The following is a 20,981-nucleotide window of genomic DNA, read 5'->3' on the forward strand; positions in this document are numbered from 1 at the left end:
CAATAATGCCAGCCATTTTAAAGAAAAGTCACTGATCAAGGATCCGCGTATCCTTTTCCCTATGAATACTGTCAGTGGAATACATATTTGGCAGAAAATACCGTGAATCAGCGCTCAGCACAAATGTTATTCGGTTATCTTGCCGACCTTACTTGTCGCATGGAAGTGACGTAATTGTTTTTTTTTATCATGGCGGCAGAAGGCTCGGATTCAGAAGACCTGAACACCAACGGGCTAATGGAGGCTCCTTCAGGTTGTAAAAACATGAAATAATCTAAATATATTGACGAAGTTATTAAATGGTTACGCGGGGAGCATATGTATAGTCGTTTGTGTCTTTACAGTCAGCTAACAGTCGCAACTACGCCTGTGAAAAGATGGCTGGCTAGCTAACGTTAACTAGCCGACATGGCTAATATGAGTTTACGTTGCGCCAACTGGCGAAACCGAAAGTTGCCTCCCCCTAGCAAGTACCAGAGTTAATGCACTAGAACAGCGTTGGGCAACTTTGATGGGGGGTGGCTGTCCATAATAAATCTGAACTCATTATGAGGGGCCTCGGTGGCTCTCGGGTCTGCATACACACATCCATACCTACACATGTAGTCAGAGCCGGCCCTAGCCTTTTGGGGGCCCCAAGCTACATTTTGTTACCCCCACCTTGTGAGCAAAATATTTAAACTTTCCCTCTGACAGCGGTTCGGGGGGGGGGGGAAAAGGACGTTTTTAAATAAATTTCCTGCAATTCTATTGGGCTGGCCCCTGCTAAAAAAAATATTGGTCGAGCGAAAGTCAATCTTTTTATATCAATTAGTCAATTTTGGAACATTTTTCCATATGTGTTTTAAATAACTCAACTATATGTGTTGAGCTTGTCTGATGCTTTAAGCTTTTGATGAAATAATGCCTTGAGGGAACCAGAGATCAAGGTAACCTTAAGCTGACCCAACTATTTATTTATGTTTCTGCTGGCTTTCGCAGATTCTGCCATTACTCCCCTGAAGTTGCCGGTAATAGGCTGCACAAGGAGTCGGCAACCATTTCTCATGTGGAATGGCAATTTCTTACCTTTCCTACAGATCTGCGTGCCAGTTATGGTTTTCATATGCACATTTTCATTGAACAGTTCAATTTAATTTATAATAACGTCTTCATATTTCTAAATCATTTCATTCTATCCAAATGAAAATAATCTAAAAAGTTACTTCTCTTGCCATTCCCAACTATGTAAAAATAGCCTACATAAAGCCAACAAATAAAAACATTACATCCTGCAGGTAGAAAATATCCTGATTTTAAAAATACATATCATATTGGCCTGTGCAACAAACTTGAAGCATTGCATCACCCTGGGTCTGGCCTGAAGCTTGCACTAGTGAACCTGCAACATTGTATAAAATATTCTGAGCCCTCAGTTTCCCACCAGTGAGCTCAGGACAGACACAGCTGTAGGCTATTTGCGCAAGGGTTAAGAAGCAGTGCTCGACCTGGGCAGGAGCTCACCGTAGCTGACTACCAGCACCAACTGTTTTACTGCTTGAGCTCCTGTTCCTCTTCTAGAATATTAGCTCAAAAGTATTGTGCAGATCCTGCAACTACATATAAACAATACTAGCACCCAAAATGAGTGCTTGAACCTATTTCAGTCCAAGACGAGCACTGATAAGTAATAAGTAGACCTATTTTATGACGTTTTCACTGGATCAGAGCATGACTTTTTTTCTCTCACACGCTGAGTGGTTATCGAAAGGGAGAGGGCTGGAAAGATTTTTTTCAAATACATTGAGGAACTAGTGTAATTCTCAATGGATGTAAAAACAGTCTTCGTTTGCTTACTATTTGATGTGAAAACATTACTTGGAGAAGCTCCACAGCTCATTAGTGGTGGTGCTTGAAGCCAATCAAAAATACTATCAAATTCCCAAATGTGCACATTTATATGCCTACATTTGTGCGCAGGCCAGGTAGCCTATAGGCCTACTTCTATGCGTGCGTGTCCTTACTCAACATTGACATGAGCGCTCCAAACAAAAGGCAATGACTAAATTGTGTTGTTCACATGTGTAGCATAGGTTGTGCGCTCTACAGTGTCCACTCTGACAATGAACTGTAAGACTGGAATAATATTGAATGCATTAACAGAAATTACCGTAACGAAAGTAAGAAACATTGTAGATTAGGAATTATCGGGAAATGTACTACTGGTGATATGTGATGGGGAATTGACAGACACTAACAATCAAATGCAAACAATTCACACAATGAAGTTATGAAACAATGAATGTGCACAAATTGGTGGGAGAGAGCGCATTCTGGAGATCGAAGTACATTGTGCATCTGGGGACATGGTCAATCCGACGTCTGCATTGGCCATGCAGCATTTATGGTGATACGGCCTCAGCAGAAGTCTGGGTATTCAAACTTCTTGCACTTCGTTGAGCAGTGCAGTGCTGTTGTCAAGGAAGTGATTTTGTGTTTATACAGGATGTACCGCCCCCACATATACAGTGGGGCAAAAAAGTATTTAGTCAGCCACCAATTGTGCAAGTTCTCCCACTTAAAAAGATGAGAGAGTCCTGTAATTTTCATCATAGGTACACTTCAACTATGACAGACAAAATGAAAAAAAAAAAACAGAAAATCACATTCTAGGATTTTTAATGAATTTATTTGCAAATTATGGTGGAAAATAAGTATTTGGTCACCTACAAACAAGCAAGACTTCGGGCTCTCACAGACGTGTAACTTCTTCTTTAAGAGGCTCCTCTGTCCTCCACTCGTTACCTCCACTCGTTAAGAGCTGTCAAAGGACACCAGAAACAAAATTGTAGACCTGCACCAGGCTGGGAAGACTGAATCTGCAATAGGTAAGCAGCTTGGTTTGAAGAAATCAACTGTGGGAGCAATTATTAGGAAATGGAAGACATACAAGACCACTGATAATCTCCCTCGATCTGGGGCTCCACGCAAGATCTCACCCCGTGGGGTCAAAATGATCACAAGAACGGTGAGCAAAAATCTCAGAACCACACGGGGGGGACCTAGTGAATGACCTGCAGAGAGCTGGGACCAAAGTAACAAAGCCTACCATCAGCAAGGGCATTGAAGATGAAACGTGGCTGGGTCTTTCAGCATGACAATGATCCCAAACACACCGCCCGGGCAACGAAGGAGTGGCTTCGTAAGAAGCATTTCAAGGTCCTGGAGTGGCCTAGCCAGTCTCCAGATCTCAACCCCATAGAAAATCTTTGGAGGGAGTTGAAAGTCCGTGTTGCCCAGCAACAGCCCCAAAACATCACTGCTCTAGAGGAGATCTGCATGGAGGAATGGGCCAAAATACCAGCAACAGTGTGTGAAAACCTTGTGAAGACTTACAGAAAACGTTTGACCTCTGTCATTGCCAACAAAGGGTATATAACAAAGTATTGAGATAAACTTTTGTTATTGACCAAATACTTATTTTCCACCATAATTTGCAAATAAATTCATTAAAAATCCTACAATGTGATTTTCTGGATTTTTTCCCCCTCATTTTGTCTGTCATAGTTGAAGTGTACCTATGATGAAAATTACATGCCTCTCATCTTTTTAAGTGGGAGAACTTGCACAATTGGTGGCTGACTAAATACTTTTTTGCCCCACTGTATATATATATATTAGTAGCAGTCAAAGTTTGGACACACCTACTCGTTCAAGTGTTTTTCTTTATTTTGACTATTTTCTACATTGTAGAACATCAAAACTATACAATAACACTTATGGAATCATGTAGTAACCACATTTATAAAAAAAATCCAAAATAAAGTTTTATATTCTTTAAAGTAGCCACCCTTTTCCTTTGATGACAGCTTTGCACACACTGTCCATTCTCTCAACTGGCTTCATGAGGTAGTCACTGGAATGCTTTTCCAACAGTCTTGAAGAGGTTCCCACATATGCTGAACACTTGTTGGCTGCTTTTCCTTCACTCTGCAGTCCAAATCATCCCAAACCAATCTCAGTTGGGTTGAGGTTGGGGGATTGTGGAGGCCAGGTCATCTGATGCAGCACTCCATCACTCTCCTTCTTGGTCAAATAGCCCTTACACAGCCTGGAGGTGTGTTGGGTCATTGTCCTGTTGAAAAACAAATGATAGTGCCACTATGCGCAAACCAGTTGGGATGGCGTATCGCTGCAGAATGCTGTGGTAGCCATGCTGGTTAAGTGTGCCTTGAATTCTAAATAAATCACAGACAGTGTCATCAGCAAAGCACCCCCACACCTCTTCCTCCATGTAGGAAAGACACATGCAGAGATAATCCGATCACCTACTAATTTTTGTCGGTCGGTCTCATCAGACCAAAGGACAGATTTCCCCCAGTCTAATGCCCATTGCTTGTGTTTCTTGGTCCAAGCAAGTCTCTTCTTATTGGTGTCCTTTAGTAGAAGTTTCTTTGCAGCAATTCAACCATGAAGGCCTGATTCACGTAGTCTCCTCTGAACAGTTGATGTTGAGATGTGTCTGTTACTTGAACTCTGTGAAGCATTTTTTGGGCTGTTATCTGAGGTGTAGTTAATTGTCGATTTCTGAGGGTGGTAACTCTAATGAACTTATCATCTGCAGCGGAGGTAACTCTGGGTCTTCCTTTCCTGTGGCGGTCCTCATGAGAGACCGTTTCATCATAGCTCTTGATGGTTTTTGTGACTGCACTTGAAGAAACTTTCAAAGTTCTTGAAATTTTCCACATTGACTGACCTTCATGTCTTAAAGTAATGATGGACTGTCGTTTCTCTTTGGGTATTCAAGCTGTTCTTGCCATAACGTGGACTTGGTCTTTTACCAAATAGGGCTATCTTCTGTATACCACCTCTACCTTGTCACAACACAACTGATTGGCTCAAATGCATTAAGAAGGAAAGAAATTCCACAAATTAACTTAACAAGGCACACCTGTTAATTGAAATGCATTCCAGGTGACTACCCCATGAAGCTGGTTGAGAGGATGCCAAGAGTGTGCAAAGCTGTCAGCAATGCAACGGGTGGCTACTTTGAAGAATATAAAATATATTTTGATTTGTTTAACACTTTTTTGGTTACTACATGATTCCATATGTGTTATTTCATAGTTTTGATGTCTTCATTATTATTCTACAATGTAGGGGAAGTTTTTGGAGTGGTACTGTATATTTGTTACTGCTCGACTAAAAATATTTTGGTCGACTATTTGGGGTCAGCCCTAAATTCTATACATTTTGCTATGGGGGCATATAGAAAATGTTGCAGTTTTAAAACAACTTTGCTGCAAATCTACACATTTTGCCATGGGGTGGTGAGAAAATGTTTGCAGTTTTTAATATGATATGAGTGCAAGTGACTAACAAATTCAATTGGGGCCCCGGGTCGATAATTCGACCATGATTACTACTTGCCTAAACATCAGCCTGTTACCATGGTTATTCCATGAATATCAGTCTGAAATAAGTCGCTGTAAAAAAGACGCAATAGTCACTACAAGACAAAATGTTGAATAAAATGATATTTCCACTTACTTTACCGGTTGTACATGCTGTTTTTTTTTTTTTTTTTTTTTTCCCCTTTATTTAACCAGGTAGGCTAGTTGAGAACAAGTTCTCATTTGCAACTGCGACCTGGCCAAGATAAAGCATAGCAGTGTGAACAGACAACACAGAGTTACACATGGAGTAAACAATAAACAAGTCAATAACATGGTAGAAAAAAAAGAGAATCTATATACAATGTGTGCAAAAGGCATGAGGTAGGCAATAAATCGAATAATTACAATTTAGCAGATTAACACTGGAGTGATAAATCATCAGATGATCATGTGCAAGAAGAGATACTGGTGTGCAAAAGAGCAGAAAAGTAAATAAATAAAAGCAGTATGGGGGGTGAGGTAGGTAAATTGGGTGGGTAGTTTACAGATGGACTATGTACAGCTGCAGCGATCGGTTAGCTGCTCGGATAGCAGATTTTTAAAGTTGTTGAGGGAGATAAAAGTCTCCAACTTCAGAGATTTTTGCAATTCGTTCCAGTCGCAGGCAGCAGAGAACTGGAAGGAAAGGCGTCCAAATGAGGTTTTGGCTTTAGGGATGATCAGTGAGATACACCTGCTGGAGCGCGTGTTGCGGGTGGGTGTAGCCATCGTGACCAGTGAACTGAGATAAGGCGGCACTTTACCTAGCATAGCCTTGTAGATGACCTGGAGCCAGTGGGTCTGACGACGAACATGTAGCGAGGGCCAGCCGACTAGGGCATACAGGTCGCAGTGGTGGGTCGTATAAGGTGCTTTAGTAACAAAACGAATGGCACTGTGATAAACTGCATCCAGTTTGCTGAGTAGAGTATTGGAAGCTGTTTTGTAGATGACATCGCCGAAGTCGAGGATCGGTAGGATAGTCAGTTTTACTAGGGTAAGTTTGGCGGCGTGAGTGAAGGAGGCTTTGTTGCGGAATAGAAAGCCGATTCTTGCTTTGATTTTGGATTGGAGATGTTTGATATGAGTCTGGAAGGAGAGTTTGCAGTCTAGCCAGACACCTAGGTACTTATAGATGTCCACATATTCTAGGTCGGAACCGTCCAGGGTGGTGATGCTAGTCGGGCGTGCGGGTGCAGGCAGCGAACGGTTGAAAAGCATGCATTTGGTTTTACTAGCGTTTAAGAGCAGTTGGAGGCCACGGAAGGAGTGTTGTATGGCATTGAAGCTCGTTTGGAGGTTAGATAGCACAGTGTCCAAGGAAGGGCCGGAAGTATATAGAATGGTGTCGTCTGCGTAGAGGTGGATCAGGGAATCGCCCGCAGCAAGAGCAACATCATTGATGTATACAGAGAAAAGAGTCGGCCCGAGAATTGAACCCTGTGGTACCCCCATAGAGACTGCCAGAGGACCGGACAACATGCCCTCCGATTTGACACACTGAACTCTGTCTGCAAAGTAGTTGGTGAACCAGGCAAGGCAGTCATTAGAAAAACCGAGGCTACTGAGTCTGCCGATAAGAATATGGTGATTGACAGAGTCGAAAGCCTTGGCCAGGTCGATGAAGACGGCTGCACAGTAATGTCTTTTATCGATGGCGGTTATGATATCGTTTAGTACCTTGAGCGTGGCTGAGGTGCACCCATGACCGGCTCGGAAACCGGATTGCACAGCGGAGAAGGTACGGTGGGATTCGAGATGGTCAGTGATCTGTTTGTTGACTTGGCTTTCGAAGACCTTAGATAGGTCTGTAACAGTTTGGGTCCAGGGTGTCTCCCCCTTTGAAGAGGGGGATGACCGCGGCAGCTTTCCAATCCTTGGGGATCTCAGATGATACGAAGGAGAGGTTGAACAGGCTGGTGATAGGGGGTGCGACAATGGCGGCGGACAGTTTCAGAAATAGGGGGTCCAGATTGTCAAGCCCAGCTGATTTGTATGGGTCCAGGTTTTCCAGCTCTTTCAGAACATCTGCTATCTGGATTTGGGTAAAGGAGAAGCTGGGGAGGCTTGGGCGAGTAGCAGCGGGGGGGGCGGGGCTGTTGGCCAAGGTTGGAGTCGCCAGGAGGAAGGCATGGCCAGCCATTGAGAAATGCTTGTTGAAGTCTTCGATTATCACGGATTTATCGGTGGTGACCGTGTTACCTAGCCTCAGTGCAGTGGGCAGCTGGGAGGAGGTACTCTTGTTCTCCATGGACTTTACAGTATCCCAGAACTTTTTGGAGTTAGAGCTACAGGATGCAAATTTCTGCTTGAAAAAGCTGGCCTTTGCTTTCCTGACTGATTGCGTGTATTGGTTCCTGACTTCCCTGAACAGTTGCATATCGCGGGGGCTCTTCGTTGATCCTTTTGGCGGTAGGAGGTGGAGATAACTTTCCAGTGGACAGCCTTTGCGGTGCCGGTAGGTTATTACTTGTATTTTCAGTCTGTTGACGCATTGCACGTGATGCACAATATGTAAACAAAAGCACGTTTCCTCGCAATAAGCTTGAAGTATTTGCTGTTCGGTTAGTCTCGGCCATATTGTGCAAGTGTTGGTCACGTGAATTGCATCAGTATTGAAAATATGAACCAGAAATACAAATGATATACAGACCACCCAAGGTGGGGTTGATAATACTACTCTGTGGATATTTTGTCTAACATTCCTACCTGCAAAAGAACCAACCACACGGACAACCGGAAGTATCATTTTATTCAGCATTCTGGCTTGTAGAGGTTGTGAGAGAGAACTTTTCTGATTCAAACGCTAATTTCTGACCGACATAGAATTCTATGCAATTCAACGTTGAGTCTTCAGGCACAATTACTACAAATTTAGATAGCTTGCCACTAGACTAATTTACCAATCTAAAAAATGTTAGCTGACATGGGCTAATTGAGTGACTGACATAACAAGAAAAACTGCTGATGCACAACCACATTTTGAAATTGCCTTGTGTATTCTACGATTTTAACTTTCAACAGTAGGTTGAGACCCCGACTGAGTTCCAGTCAGGTCGCCAGTTACCCATCCCTGCACTAGCTAGTACTTGCCAGGCCGGGTCTTTTATTATGGTATAGTAAGCTGATCTAACTACTGTAGATGCAGACATTAGTCGCATCATGCCCCCTGCTGCTCCTTTCCCGGCCATTGTTATGAGTGTAGTGATCTGTGTGTGGTACCTATAAATACTAATGAATGATTGGCTAAAAACACCATCAGTGATTGGAATTCCCCTTATAATGGCAGTAATCTACATTTCATCTGTAAATTATATTTGATTAGGCCTATGCGTCATTGAGCAGGCCAGCCATTTCTTTGTGTTATAGATAAAACAAATTCTTCCATGTGTAACTTTCTAAATTTCTCATTTAATAGCTCCGGAAGCCATGGAGGCTGTCCAACTTCCAACAGAGAAGGAAGAGGCATCAGAGGAGAATGGTGGTGGAGGAGGAGCCTCTGAGGCTCCAGAAGCAGCAGCTGCGACAGCATACAACATGCCTCTGGCAGAGAATGAGGAGGAAGAAGACGGAGAGTTTCCGGCGGACTTTGACCGACTCTGGAAGCTGGCCCATGACAATCCACAGGACTTCTCTAGCTGGACTGACCTACTGCAGTACTGTGAGCAAGAGGTGAAAAGAGCTGAGGGGACAGACAAGACTCCTATTGCCGTTTTGTCATACGCCTAAAGCGCTTCTGCATGAATAATGCATAGCTAACTATACCACTGTTGTTCAGATGTGCAGTGTTGAAGTGGAATTTGCAGCTAACCAGATTTCTAATTGTCCCCAGAGTCACATGACAGCGTCACGTCGGGCGCTGGTAGCCTTTCTGGCACGGTACCCACTGTGCTACGGATACTGGAAGAAGTTTGCCGATCTGGAGCGACGTGCTGGCTACACCAACAAAGCTCAGGAGGTATGATGAGGAGGAGGAGGAGTGTGTTTGGCACATGGATGTGTGTCTTGTTATGTAGTCTGCTGACTGACATTTTTAATTGACAAAAAGGCACATTCTTCTCTCTCACAGAATGTAATGGCTTTAGTTCCATAACATTCATGTGTAATGTTGTTTTGTTGTTCCAGGTGTGTGTTCAGGGTCTGAAGGCCATCCCCCTGAGTGTAGATCTGTGGATCCACTACATTAACCTGCTACTGGGCACGCTCAACATGAACCTGCCAGAGTCCTCTCAGCGCATTCGCAGGTACACACTCCTATACTCTTAAACTCACAGTATCACACTTATACACATTCAACACTAGCCAGCCTTTACTTTCAATATTAGCCTGAACACTCCAAATGTTTTAATTCAGTATTTATTCTCATTCACAGAATTAATGTTCAAATAAAGATAAGGAGCCCTAACTATTTTTTAATCGAACTCAGATAGTCTGATCCCTGTCTCTTGTCACTTCTCCCCAGTGCATTTGAGGAGGCGGTGGCAGCAGCAGGACTGGACTTCCACTCTGACCGTCTGTGGGAGCTGTTCATCGAGTGGGAGAAGGAGCAGGGAGACATGAAGGCTGCCACTGGGGTCTACGACAGAGTCCTCAGAGTCCCCACTCAGCTGTACAGCAGCCACTATGAGAAGTGAGACTATACACATTCACAAACAGTACACTTTCTCTACTAAGAAAAACAGTAGAGCTTTAAATCAGTCAAAACTCTAAACTATAGGGCCTCCCGAGTGGCGCAGCGGTCAAAGGCGCTAGAGGTGTCACTACAGACCCTGGTTCGTTTCCGGGCTGTATCACAACCGGCCGTAGCCGGGATTATCATAGGGCGGTGCACAATTGGCCCAGCGTCGGGAGGGTTTGACCGAGTGGGCTTTACTTGGCTCATCTCGCTCTAGAAACTCGTTGTGGCGGGCCGGGCGCCTGCCGGCCGACCTCGGTCGTCAGGTGAACAGTGTTTCCTCCGACACATTGATGCGGCTGGCTTCCGGGTTAAGCGGACGGGTGTTAAGAAGCACGGTTTGGTGGGTCATGTTTCGTAAGGACGCATGACCCAGTCTTCGCCTCCCGAGCCCATTGGGGAGTTGCAGCGATGAGACATGATCGAAAAAGGGGCAAAAAAATATATCTAAAGTATAAAATCGTAACCTTTTATTAGATGATAGATTTGGATAATTATCAAACTTATTATGGACCTCATATTTGCTGACCTGGTGAATCTGATCCACTTTTTCCATCCCTCCTATCGCTCTCTTACAGATTCAAGACTCATCTTAATGCCCATGCGCCCAAGGATGTCCTCTCAGCAGTGGAGTATGAGGGGTTGCTTGAGGAATCTAAACAGAGCCACAAGACTGAGAAGTCTGAGTTGGCTGAGGGGGAAGAGGAGTTACCACCTGGGGAAGAGAAGGAACCTACAGAGGTGAATTACAAATGACAAATCCCTAGTAGTGTTGGATTAAGATTTAACATGACATTTAACATGAGTGTCAGATGCTGCCAAAATAGCATAAAGTGGAGACATTTCAAGCTATGGAGTAAAGCTATGGTATACAATCTTAACTTTGATTTAACACTGATTTAAAAGTCTGCCATCATAACTGTCATGTTATGTTTCACCCAATCAGGAAGAGCTGATTCCGAAAATGCGAGAGCTCCTATTGGCTCGCAGAGAGAAGGTGTACCAAGACCTGGAGGGAGAGGTCAGGAAGAGGTGGAACTTTGAGGAAGCTGTGAGTTACCCCTGGAACACACACGCATCCCTTCTATGTGCAACTCAGAAGCAATGATTGAAGCATGATACGCTATATATACAAAAGTATGTGGACACCCATTCAAATGAGTGGATTCGGCTATTTCAGCCACAGCTGTTGCTGACAGGTGTATAAAATCGAGCACACAGCCATGTAATCTTCATAGACTAACATTGGCAGTAGAATGGCCTTACTGAAGAGCTCAGTAACTTTCAACGTGGTACCGTCATAGGATGCCACCCATCCAACAAGTCAGTTTGTAAAATGTCTGCCCTGCTAGAGCTGCCCAGGTTAACTATAAGTGCTGTTATTGTGAAGTGGAAACATCTCGGATCAACAACGGCTCAGCCGCAAAGTGGTAGACCACACAAGCTCACAGAACGGGACCACCGAGTGCTGAAGCGCATAGCGCGTGACAATGGTCTGTCCTCGGTTGCAACACTCACTACCAAGTTCCAAGCTGCTTCTGCACAATAAATGTTTGTCGGGAGCTTCATCAAATGGGATTCCATGGCTGAGCAGCCGCACACAAGCCTAAGATCACCATGCGCAATGCCAAGTGTCAGCTGGAGTGGTGTAAAGCTTGCCGCTATTGGACTCAGGAGAAGTGGAAATGTGTTTTCTGCAGTGAAGAATCACGCTTCAACATCTGGCAGTCTGACGGAATAATTTGGGTTTGGCCGATGCCAGTAGAACGCTACCTGCCACAATGCATTGTGCCAACTGTAAAGTTTGGTGGAGGAGGAATAATGGTCTGGGGCTGTTTTTCATGGTTCGGGCTAGGCCCCTTAGTTCCATTGAAGGGAAATCTTAATGCTACAGCATACAATGACATTTTAGACGATGCTGTGCTTCCAACTTTGTGAAAACAGTTTGGGGAAGGCCTGTTTCAGCATGACAATGCCCCTTGCTCAAGCGAGGTCCATACAGAAAAGGTTTGTCGAGATTAGTGTGGAAGAATTTGACTGGCTTGCACAGAGCCCTGTCCTCAACCCCATTGAACACCTTTGGGATGAATTGGAATGCGAGTCCGGCCTAATCGCCCGACCTCACTAATAATCTTGTGGCTTAATGGAAGCAAGTCCCCGCAGCAATGTTCCAACATCTATTGGAAAGCCTTCCCAGAAGAGTGGAGACTGTTATTGCAGCAAAGGGGGGACCAACTCCATATTAGTAAACATGATTTTGGAGTGAGATGTTCGACGAGCAGGTGTCCACACTCTTTTGGTCAAGTAGTGTATTTTCATTGGTTGGAAACATTTACTTATCTTCTCTTCTGTTCCCATTCCTCCCTTCATTCCAGATCAAGCGTCCATATTTCCACGTGAAGCCTCTGGACCGGACCCAGCTGAGGGCCTGGCACTCCTACCTGGACTGGGAGCTCACCGAGCTGGGGGGGGGCGGTGAAAATGAGGTGAAGACCGAGACAGAACCAGAGGCCATGGAGGGCCAGGAAGAGGAGGAAAAGGAGTCAAAGGAGGGGTCAAAGAGCAGTGGGATCGTTGCCGGGGGAGACCGGAGGGTACGGATCCTGTTTGAGCGCTGTCTGATTGCCTGCGCTCTCTACGAGGAGTTCTGGACCAAGGTAAGGAGGGGCTGCAGGGGTGTGTGTTTAAGTAACATGTTTGTATGTCAGTGTAACTAATGTATACTGTATGCATGTTTTTCAGTATGTCCAGTACCTGGAACCTCAGAGTCTGGACGAGGCGCGGGGAGTGTTTCGGCGAGCCTGTGAGATCCACCTGGCCCACAAACACACCATGCACCTGCAGTGGGCCACCTTCGAGGAGAGGCATGGTGAGAGAAGAAGAGACACGTCACAGTGTTCACCTTTTCACTTTGACCTCAAATGTGATACACAGGACACTATTACCCAGTGTTGTAGCCCACTCACTCACTCCCTCCTCCCCTCCATCTCCTCCCAGGTGACCTAACAGAGGCACGGCGTGTGTTGGAGGCTCTGGAAACCTCAGTGCCGGGATTGGCCATGGTCCGGCTGCGCAGGGCGGGGCTAGAGAGACGAGCGGGCCGGCTAGATGAATCAGAAGCTCTGCTCAGGGATGCGGTGGCCCAGGCCAAAGAGACACCTCACCTCCATGCGTTCTACTCCATCAAACTGGCCCGGCTGCTGCTGAAGCTCTGCAAGAACCCCAGCAAGGCCCGGGGAGTCCTGCAGGAGGCGCTGGAGATTAGCCCGGTGAGAGGAGGGGAGATAGATCTTAGAGAGGCGAAAATGAAAAGATTTAGGGAAAGGGGGATACCAAGTCAGTTGTCCAACTGAATGTATTCAACTGAAATGTGTCTTCCGCATTTAACCCAACCCCTCTGAATCAGAGAGGTGCTGGGGGCTGCCATAATCAACATCCACGTCTTCGGCGCCCGGGGAACAGTGGGTTAACTGCCTTGCTCAGGTGCAGAACGACAGATTTTTAGCATGTCAGCTCTGGGATTCGATCCAGCAACCTTCCGGTTACTGGCCCAACGCTCTAAGCATCGACTGAAAAAGGAAAGGATCACATTTAAGATGCAATTGGGATTGAATATCAGGGATGGAACATGGAAAATAGTCCAGATCTTAACCTCATAGAAAATGTAACCTGTCAGAGCATCATTTATCATTGTTTGTTGTTCCCTCTTTAATGTCCCCTCTGTTTTCCAGGATGACGGTAAGCTGCACTTGAACCTGCTGGAGCTGGAGGTGGCCGGTGACCCCAGAGGGTCGGCCGAGGGGGTGCAGCAGTGTGTGACGCGGGCGCTGGCCGCGCCTCTCTCCCCACAGACCAAGATCCTCTTCTCCCAAAGGGGCCTGCAGTACGCTGAGGACTATGGGACCTCTGTGCAAAGGTCAGGGGTCATAGGATTGTTTTTAGATACAATCAGGAACCCGGAGAAAATGAAACAAGCATGTTATTCTGCCCATATTTAATTTAATGGTATGAAATCAACCAACTAGGAGAAATGACTGTACTGTTGCTGTTCTATGGCCTGCAGTGTGCCAACAGTCTGGGGAGCATCACTTTACCATGTTTTAAATGACTGTACTGTTGCTGTTTCTCTGGCCTGCAGTGTGCTAACAGTCTATGAGGAGCATCAGAAGCTACTGAAAGAGCTCGGCAACAAGAAGAGAGTGGCTGAGAACGGGTGAGATTATAACGTATCTGTCAATATCATGCAAGGATTTATACCTGTAAAATTGTGTGATGTGACACATTTTTTGTTGTTGTTGATGTGTAGCTGTTCGTGGAGAAGAAAATGGATAAACTGTTCATGGATTGGTTATTGACGCAGTTGTTATATTGATTGATCTGCAGAGACAGTGAGGACCCAGAGAAGATGAGTAAAGGAGAAGATGGCTCTGCTGTGCCCGCTCCACCACAAGCCCCTCCCACAATGCCCCATGTCCCCATGACGACACCACCTCCACCCATGATGGGTGGGGACATGAGTGCGGTTCATGCAGGCTACGGAGGATATGGAAGCTGGCATCAGGTATGACGGGATTGTTAAGCTGTACAAACTGATACATGAGCCAAATATCGGCTACATACGGTCTTAAACGATCAGTGCTTCTTTTGAAATTGAGCCAGATAGAGGAGACACTGAAGCTCTCAAATTCAAATCTGAACATCGAAGCCAGTTCCACTGCTTTTTTTTATTTTATTCTTCCCCTCTAATCAGGGACTGATTTAGATCTGGGACACCAGGTGGGTGCAATTATCAGGTAGAACAGAAAACCAGAAGTAGTCCGAACCTCGTAGGGTAAGATCTGAATACCCCTGCACTAAAATGTTGATTAGAGAGCGGGTGTTCCTTCACTTGCCATTTTTTAAAGTGTTCCTCTCCTCTTTCAGCAACCACAGTATGGGGGATACGGAGGCTACCAGCAAGCCTGGAACTACAATCAGGGTTACTACCCTCCCAGCTAAGGGGGAAGAGAAATCCTGTGACACACCAACTGACAGCAGGGGTTACCAGAGATGATTCAGCATTGACGACCCAGTGTTCACCTGTTTAAACTCCATGGATGCACCCCAAATGGCACATTATGCCCTATATAGTGCACTATCTTTGACAAGGGCCCATAGAGCTCTGGTCAAAAGTAGTGAACTTTGTAGGGAATAGGGTGCAAACTCATATCTTTTATCAGGAACAGGGGTGTGACCTGTGACGTCTACTACTCGTTTGGTCTTTGAAAATGTGCTCTTGTACATTGTTTTAATGATAAACTATTTTTGTATTCTCTTCTACATGCAGCCCCTTTCATTTTAAGCAAAACCGTCTCTCTCCATACCTCCTGTATTATTGTCATTCCAGAAATATAGGCTAGTAATTTTTGATAATGTACATAAAGGTGTTTTATAGTTGTGATGTCAAAGCTCTTTTCATTAATGAGCAGGTTAAGATCAATCTATTGTGTCCCTCATTCAAGTTTCTGCCCATTCGAGTCCTCCAGTGTAGTCCTACTCCTCCAGACAGAAGATAGGGAAGCCATGTTGTTGTATGCAGATGTACCAGTGCCTCTGGACTCAGAGGTTAAGTAAAGAATAATAACTGAATGTACGCTGTGCTGTACCTAGTGGACATGTCTAAAACCAACAGTCATGTTTGGTCAAACTTTAGAGTAGAAAACTGTTAAGTGTTTGGCAAAATCCACCACACAACTTTAGCCTTTTTTATCACTCAGTTTTTTAAATACCATTCCATTTCTGTTGTGTTTTAGAGTGCATCCAATCCATTGTACTCAAAAAAGGCATGCACAAATACACTGCAAATGTATGACAATGTAACTTTTTAATCTTCACTTTTACATTGTTCAATAAAACATTTGAGTGAAGCACAATGTGCTTAATGTGTATTTTTGGGACTCTTGATATGACACACGTGATTTCTTAAGAGTGTATCTTTCTTAACTGTCATGCACATATAAGCAACTCTCACCAGTCAGTGAGATACAAAGCTGACTTAGGTCATCAAGTTTTGCAGCTTTCTCGTAAAATTAACCAATTATTCCTGTGGTAAAAGTACATTCTTTATGTGAAGTTTTAAAGTATGTTCAGTCCACCATGTAACTTCAAGTGATTATGCAATAACACCACTGTCAAATTGTTTAACTTATAAAAACTACAACTTAAATACAGTGGAAAGTCGCAGTGTCTCAACACCAGCCATGTCTTACACTTTAGGCCCCATGAGAATCAATAGTCATCCATCTTGTGTTGCTATTTAAGATTAAAGCTCAGTGTTTGTTGAAGGAGAATCAATCCATAGTTGACATCCTGGTCTCTGTCCTGTTGTGATAAATGATGTGTGGAATTGAGGTTGGCTCATAAAGCATGTTTTTACTTCAGGGTCCTTATTTCTTGGCAACGACCAGCACAGCTGAAGGCACCAAACCTGAACAATGACACAAAACAGTTAAGACAGTACGACACAAACTACAACACACCTAAATCTCAGATTAGATTCCTCTAAAACTGATCTGACAACACAGGATAGATGAAAGTAGTACGTCTTTGGCTGGTTTTGACATCTCCAGTCCTTTCAGATTAGTGCAGATGGAGAGGAAGCCCCTTTAGACTATTGCGATTCTCCCTGTTCAAGCCCAGTAAGAGGGGCATCCTGTCTGCTCACCCAGCTCCTGCAGGGGTTTCTCCATGTCCAGTTCTGTGTAGACGCGGCGGGGGTACGGGGAGAGCAGCGTAAAGTCCTGGCCCTCGGGGGCGTTGCCGTTCATCTGGATGTAGACGCGCACAGCAGCCAACGGCTCCTGTGCCTTGAACACGGAGGTCAGCGCCGAGCCGTCCAGCATACGCACCTGGGGACAGGAGGATAAATTAATAAACTACATTGACTGTTGAGACAAACTCATCAAAAATATCTGTTGTGTCAAAATGTGAACTAGGCCGTAGACATCCATGGCCCCTTACCTGGATTTTGCACTCGTTATAGTCCTTCTTGGCAGGAGGCGGGCCCTGACTCGGCGGAGAGGAGGGAGGGCCCTCTGCTGAAGGGGAGGTTAGAGCTGTACTGGAAGAACCGCCTCCAAACTGAAGAAGAGTAGAAGGGGTTAGTGAGTTCAACTCTCTATGAAAGATATGGAGACATTATTTAGCAACAGTTCAGCATACGAGTCAGATGCTGTAGGTGCAGTCAGTACCTTAAGTGCTCTCTCCTCTCTGTCGCGTGCTATCTTGTCCCGCACCCGCTGCCTGAGAAAGAGAGAGTATTCATTGGACAAAGAGAAGAGTTGTGGAGTGGGAATAGACCTTATTTGCACTAAGACATTTACAAAAAGTGACTATTGGCTGTGTATGAAAACGTTACTAGCTATTCTTGTTTCCTCAATTCCTCTCAAAGCTCATTGAAGGAGGTTGTTCAAGGATCCTCTCCTCCAATGTGCTTTGAGACAACAGCCATTGGCCAATTTCGAGAGCATCAAACCCATCCTTGATGCATTGTGGGTAAATTGTGACTGACTAGCTGATCTACAAATAATAATACTTATATGTACGTTTTTTTTTTATCAGTTAATTGGCAGTCGCCTGCAATGTCAAACATGCCCATTGACTTCATGGCTTACTTGGCCATTTTGTCATCGTTCTTCTCTCTCTGGCGCAGATCGACCATTTTTTTCATCTCATCTTCCTGCAGTTTCTGTTTGACCTGCAGCAGCTCCTGGCCCTGCCTCCTCCTCTGCTTCTCTCTGTCTACTTCCTCTGCTCGTTCCCTCTCTCTCCGCTCCTCCTGCTTCACCCGCATCAGCTCCTCTAGCCTGGTACACACAGAAACACACACATAGAAGTAGACAAAGAAATATACACACACACAAAGAAACAGACACAAACGCAGGCACAGGCTTCATTGTATGCTGTCTCATTGCATTTTCTACTGAAAGCTTTTGCTGACACTTGAAAATCTCTTTGAGTAACATCTATTGACCAAACCTGACATTTTCCCACTGACAGAATAAGATAAGTGTGTAAACAGAACCTCAGTAGAGGTGAATTATCTGACCTCTTTATCTGCTCACGTTTCTCCTCCTCTGTCATTGGTCGTTTGGTATCCCCGTCATGGATCATCTGGTCACTACCGTCTGTAGCTAAAAAGTAGAGTTGACATAGAAGAGGTGGGGGACAAGAAGACAATGTAAACCAACAACCATGTTAACCAGTAATGGGAAGTACAAGCCATAGTTATGAGGTTATAACAATATGAGTAATAACAATACAATATGCTGCCATGACCATTGACCACTTACCAGGGTCTGTTCCTTCTGCTGTGGGTTGGGCTGCTGGACTGGGCTGTTGTGGGTCACTTTCTCCAGTTCCAGTTCCACCAAGCACGTTCCCCACAGGAGGTACATAGGGCTCGTCAATGTCTGGGTCACCCTCATGTTCCATTAGCCTGTGGAAGGAAGCCATAACGGAAGAAAGAAATTACGAATCAGTTATTCCATGTGAATAACTCAACTGACCATCTGTAAAATTTATCTGTGGATGAAGAAGCCTCTGAGGCTCGCTCACCAAAGCCTCTGCCAGTTGACTTACCAGTCCATGGCCCGCTCTATGCCCTGGTTTCCTGTGTGTGCCACAGCCTTTTCCCTGAAAGCAGTAGACAGACAGGACCAGAGTTGATATTTAGTGTGTCGAAAAATAGCCACATTAATTCAGTTAGCTACTTACGCTCTGTTTCTGTCAAAGCCCATTTCCAGCAGGCTGTCCAACGTTGTTTGTTCTGCCATCTTGCTGAGAGAACATGGAAGTTAAGGAGACAAGTTTAACTTTGGAGTCAGATACTGTAGGCAAGGAGGTGAGCATGTAAAGTAGCCCCAAGCAGGTATTAACTATACTAGTCTAAATGATTTAGAATCAGGTTAAACCAATTACATGTTACCCGAATAACTCGTTAGCTAGTTACATGGGTCGTTATTACATAGTTCCATAATGTGCTAGCTGTGTAGTTATTTGACTGGATTGAACTGGCTATGAAGATAACAAAGCAGAATCCCTTAGGTAACGTCCCGCAGGAAACATTTTAGTATCTACACAGACCACCACATGAATATCATTCATAAACCAAAGAAGAATTGCCCAGTAACTTTGCCGTATTATCTATGTTTACATATAGCTAGCTATTGTTAGCAAGCTAACGATGGACGAATGAGATGACTCATTTCAGTTAGCCTCTCCTGCTAGCTGTAACAAGAAAAACTGTTTGCAAAGTAAATTGATGATGCTCTGTACAATAGAGCTAGGGTGACTATTGCATTATACTTGCGAAAATGATAGCGATCAACCATTTCATAAACATTATTTTACTAAATAGCATTATTTGTTTGAGCAACATAAGCAACTCACATTCGGAATCAGTCAACAAACACCGCTTCCAATCTAGTCACATGCGAGCATGTATGGAGGCCCAATAGGATACAAAATGACCGCATTTTCCAAACATTCTCATTCACAGAAAATTGCTGCCATCTAGTGGACCTTACACCAGCAGTATCCGTATAACAGTTTGCATTATAGTTGTCCCCAGTCATGTGTATAAACCCTGGATGACTGACAGGGGGTGCTGTAATGAAGCCACCGCGCAGCCATATTTGAAGCTATATAAATGCATTTATTCATGTCTAGATTCGTTTTTGACATGTTTATTATATTACAGAAAACCTTAATACATACATTTAAATTACATTATGTGAGCTAAACATACAAATATAAAATATATTAAAACATTTTCCTTTAAGTATTTTTTTTTTAGTACTAATGTTACTTTCCCCACTACAACAAAAAATACTTAAATACATGTAATTTTGTCCTAGAAACATTTAATTGAAGTACTGTAGAATTCCATTCATTTCTATGGAGGACTGCTCCTACTGGAGTTCCAATATGACCAACCGGTGGCTTCAAAGACTCTCAATGGCCAACACATTGCAACAACAATCCAGGGTTTGTATACATTATTGCTCGTCGCCGAAGATAAAATCTGGGAGGGGACTGTGGGTCTGTCTCCGTCCGTTAGGATGTTCTTTCCAACGTTATTCACACTTGATATATCAGACAGCACTGGCCCGATTTTGACTAAACTTAGGTGAATGATGCATTTACAAAATTGTTACTGATTGGGCAGATGGTGGCGCAATAAAAAGATACGCCCCTCAGCCCGTTTGACCTAAAGTCATGAAATTTGTATATACTGTAGGTCCCTCAGGTATATAAAGAACGGACCCTCCCCCCACAAGAAACAAATTTGCCTCTGGGACACATGTCTTTCATGATGGATTTTCCGACATTTTGAATTTTGTGAAAAAACGATTAAAACGCTACCACAGACAGAAGTGGAAACCTATAAATATCTTTGATGCTACTCTTCTGGCACCTAATGACCGATCTGCACCAAACTTGATATGTGATATCTATGGTCATAGGTCTCTCAAAGCAATATTTTCCATATCTCTTGATATGTTGACTCAAAGTGAGGACATTTGGCCCACATGCTCAGGGATATGAGTCTAGCTAACCCACGCAATATCTCAGACACCACTGGGACGATTTTGATGAAACTTGGGTGAATGATGGTTCTTGCCATAGAATACTAACTGTGGTAATGCAATTAAGGATCGGGCCTCCCTCCGGTCCCAAAGTTTATCTCTCTTTCTCTCCCACTATTCTGAACAGGACTCACTTTCTTATTTGTGGACTTTAATTTTTTTTTGTTTTTGATCCTTTTTTTGATCCAAATGACACTGATTGGCCCAAGAGGGGCGCTGCATCCTTTGTGGGGGACAACATGTTTACTGTTGCCTTGTTTTATT

General features: G+C 44.2%; 2 protein-coding genes across 4 annotated transcripts; one reads left to right on the forward strand and one right to left on the reverse strand.

Moving 5' to 3' along the window:
• Positions 1-123: 123 nt before the first annotated feature.
• LOC139574602 (pre-mRNA-processing factor 39) lies at positions 124-16,001 on the forward strand. Of its 3 annotated transcripts, none has more exons than XR_011674801.1 (15): positions 124-253; positions 8,833-9,086; positions 9,247-9,372; positions 9,540-9,658; positions 9,877-10,044; positions 10,668-10,830; positions 11,036-11,140; positions 12,465-12,746; positions 12,832-12,958; positions 13,087-13,358; positions 13,821-14,005; positions 14,228-14,302; positions 14,473-14,650; positions 14,840-14,920; positions 15,013-16,001. XR_011674801.1 is itself a non-coding variant. In XM_071399336.1 (15 exons), exons 1-14 carry the CDS (start codon positions 190-192, stop codon positions 14,849-14,851), a joined length of 2,130 nt encoding a protein of 709 aa, XP_071255437.1. In that variant the 5' UTR covers positions 124-189; the 3' UTR covers positions 14,852-14,865; positions 15,013-15,148. The 3 variants fall into 3 exon arrangements, 2 of the variants coding, with proteins under 2 accessions (XP_071255437.1, XP_071255436.1); XM_071399336.1 differs by having other exon boundaries at positions 14,840-14,865; positions 15,013-15,148; XM_071399335.1 differs by lacking the exon at positions 14,840-14,920.
• On the reverse strand, positions 15,938-19,658 carry ubxn1 (UBX domain protein 1). The gene is made up of 10 exons (XM_071399337.1): positions 19,519-19,658; positions 18,844-18,906; positions 18,709-18,762; positions 18,420-18,565; positions 18,176-18,260; positions 17,742-17,933; positions 17,319-17,370; positions 17,089-17,208; positions 16,793-16,976; positions 15,938-16,555 (listed from the first exon to the last, which is right to left on the reverse strand). The coding sequence occupies exons 2-10, from the start codon at positions 18,900-18,902 to the stop codon at positions 16,515-16,517; spliced, it is 933 nt and encodes a 310-aa protein (XP_071255438.1). The 5' UTR covers positions 18,903-18,906; positions 19,519-19,658; the 3' UTR covers positions 15,938-16,514.
• Positions 19,659-20,981: the final 1,323 nt, after the last annotated feature.

Source organism: Salvelinus alpinus, chromosome 4 (genome assembly GCF_045679555.1).
Source record: "Salvelinus alpinus chromosome 4, SLU_Salpinus.1, whole genome shotgun sequence".
In the NCBI taxonomy this organism is placed as follows: domain Eukaryota; kingdom Metazoa; phylum Chordata; class Actinopteri; order Salmoniformes; family Salmonidae; genus Salvelinus; species Salvelinus alpinus.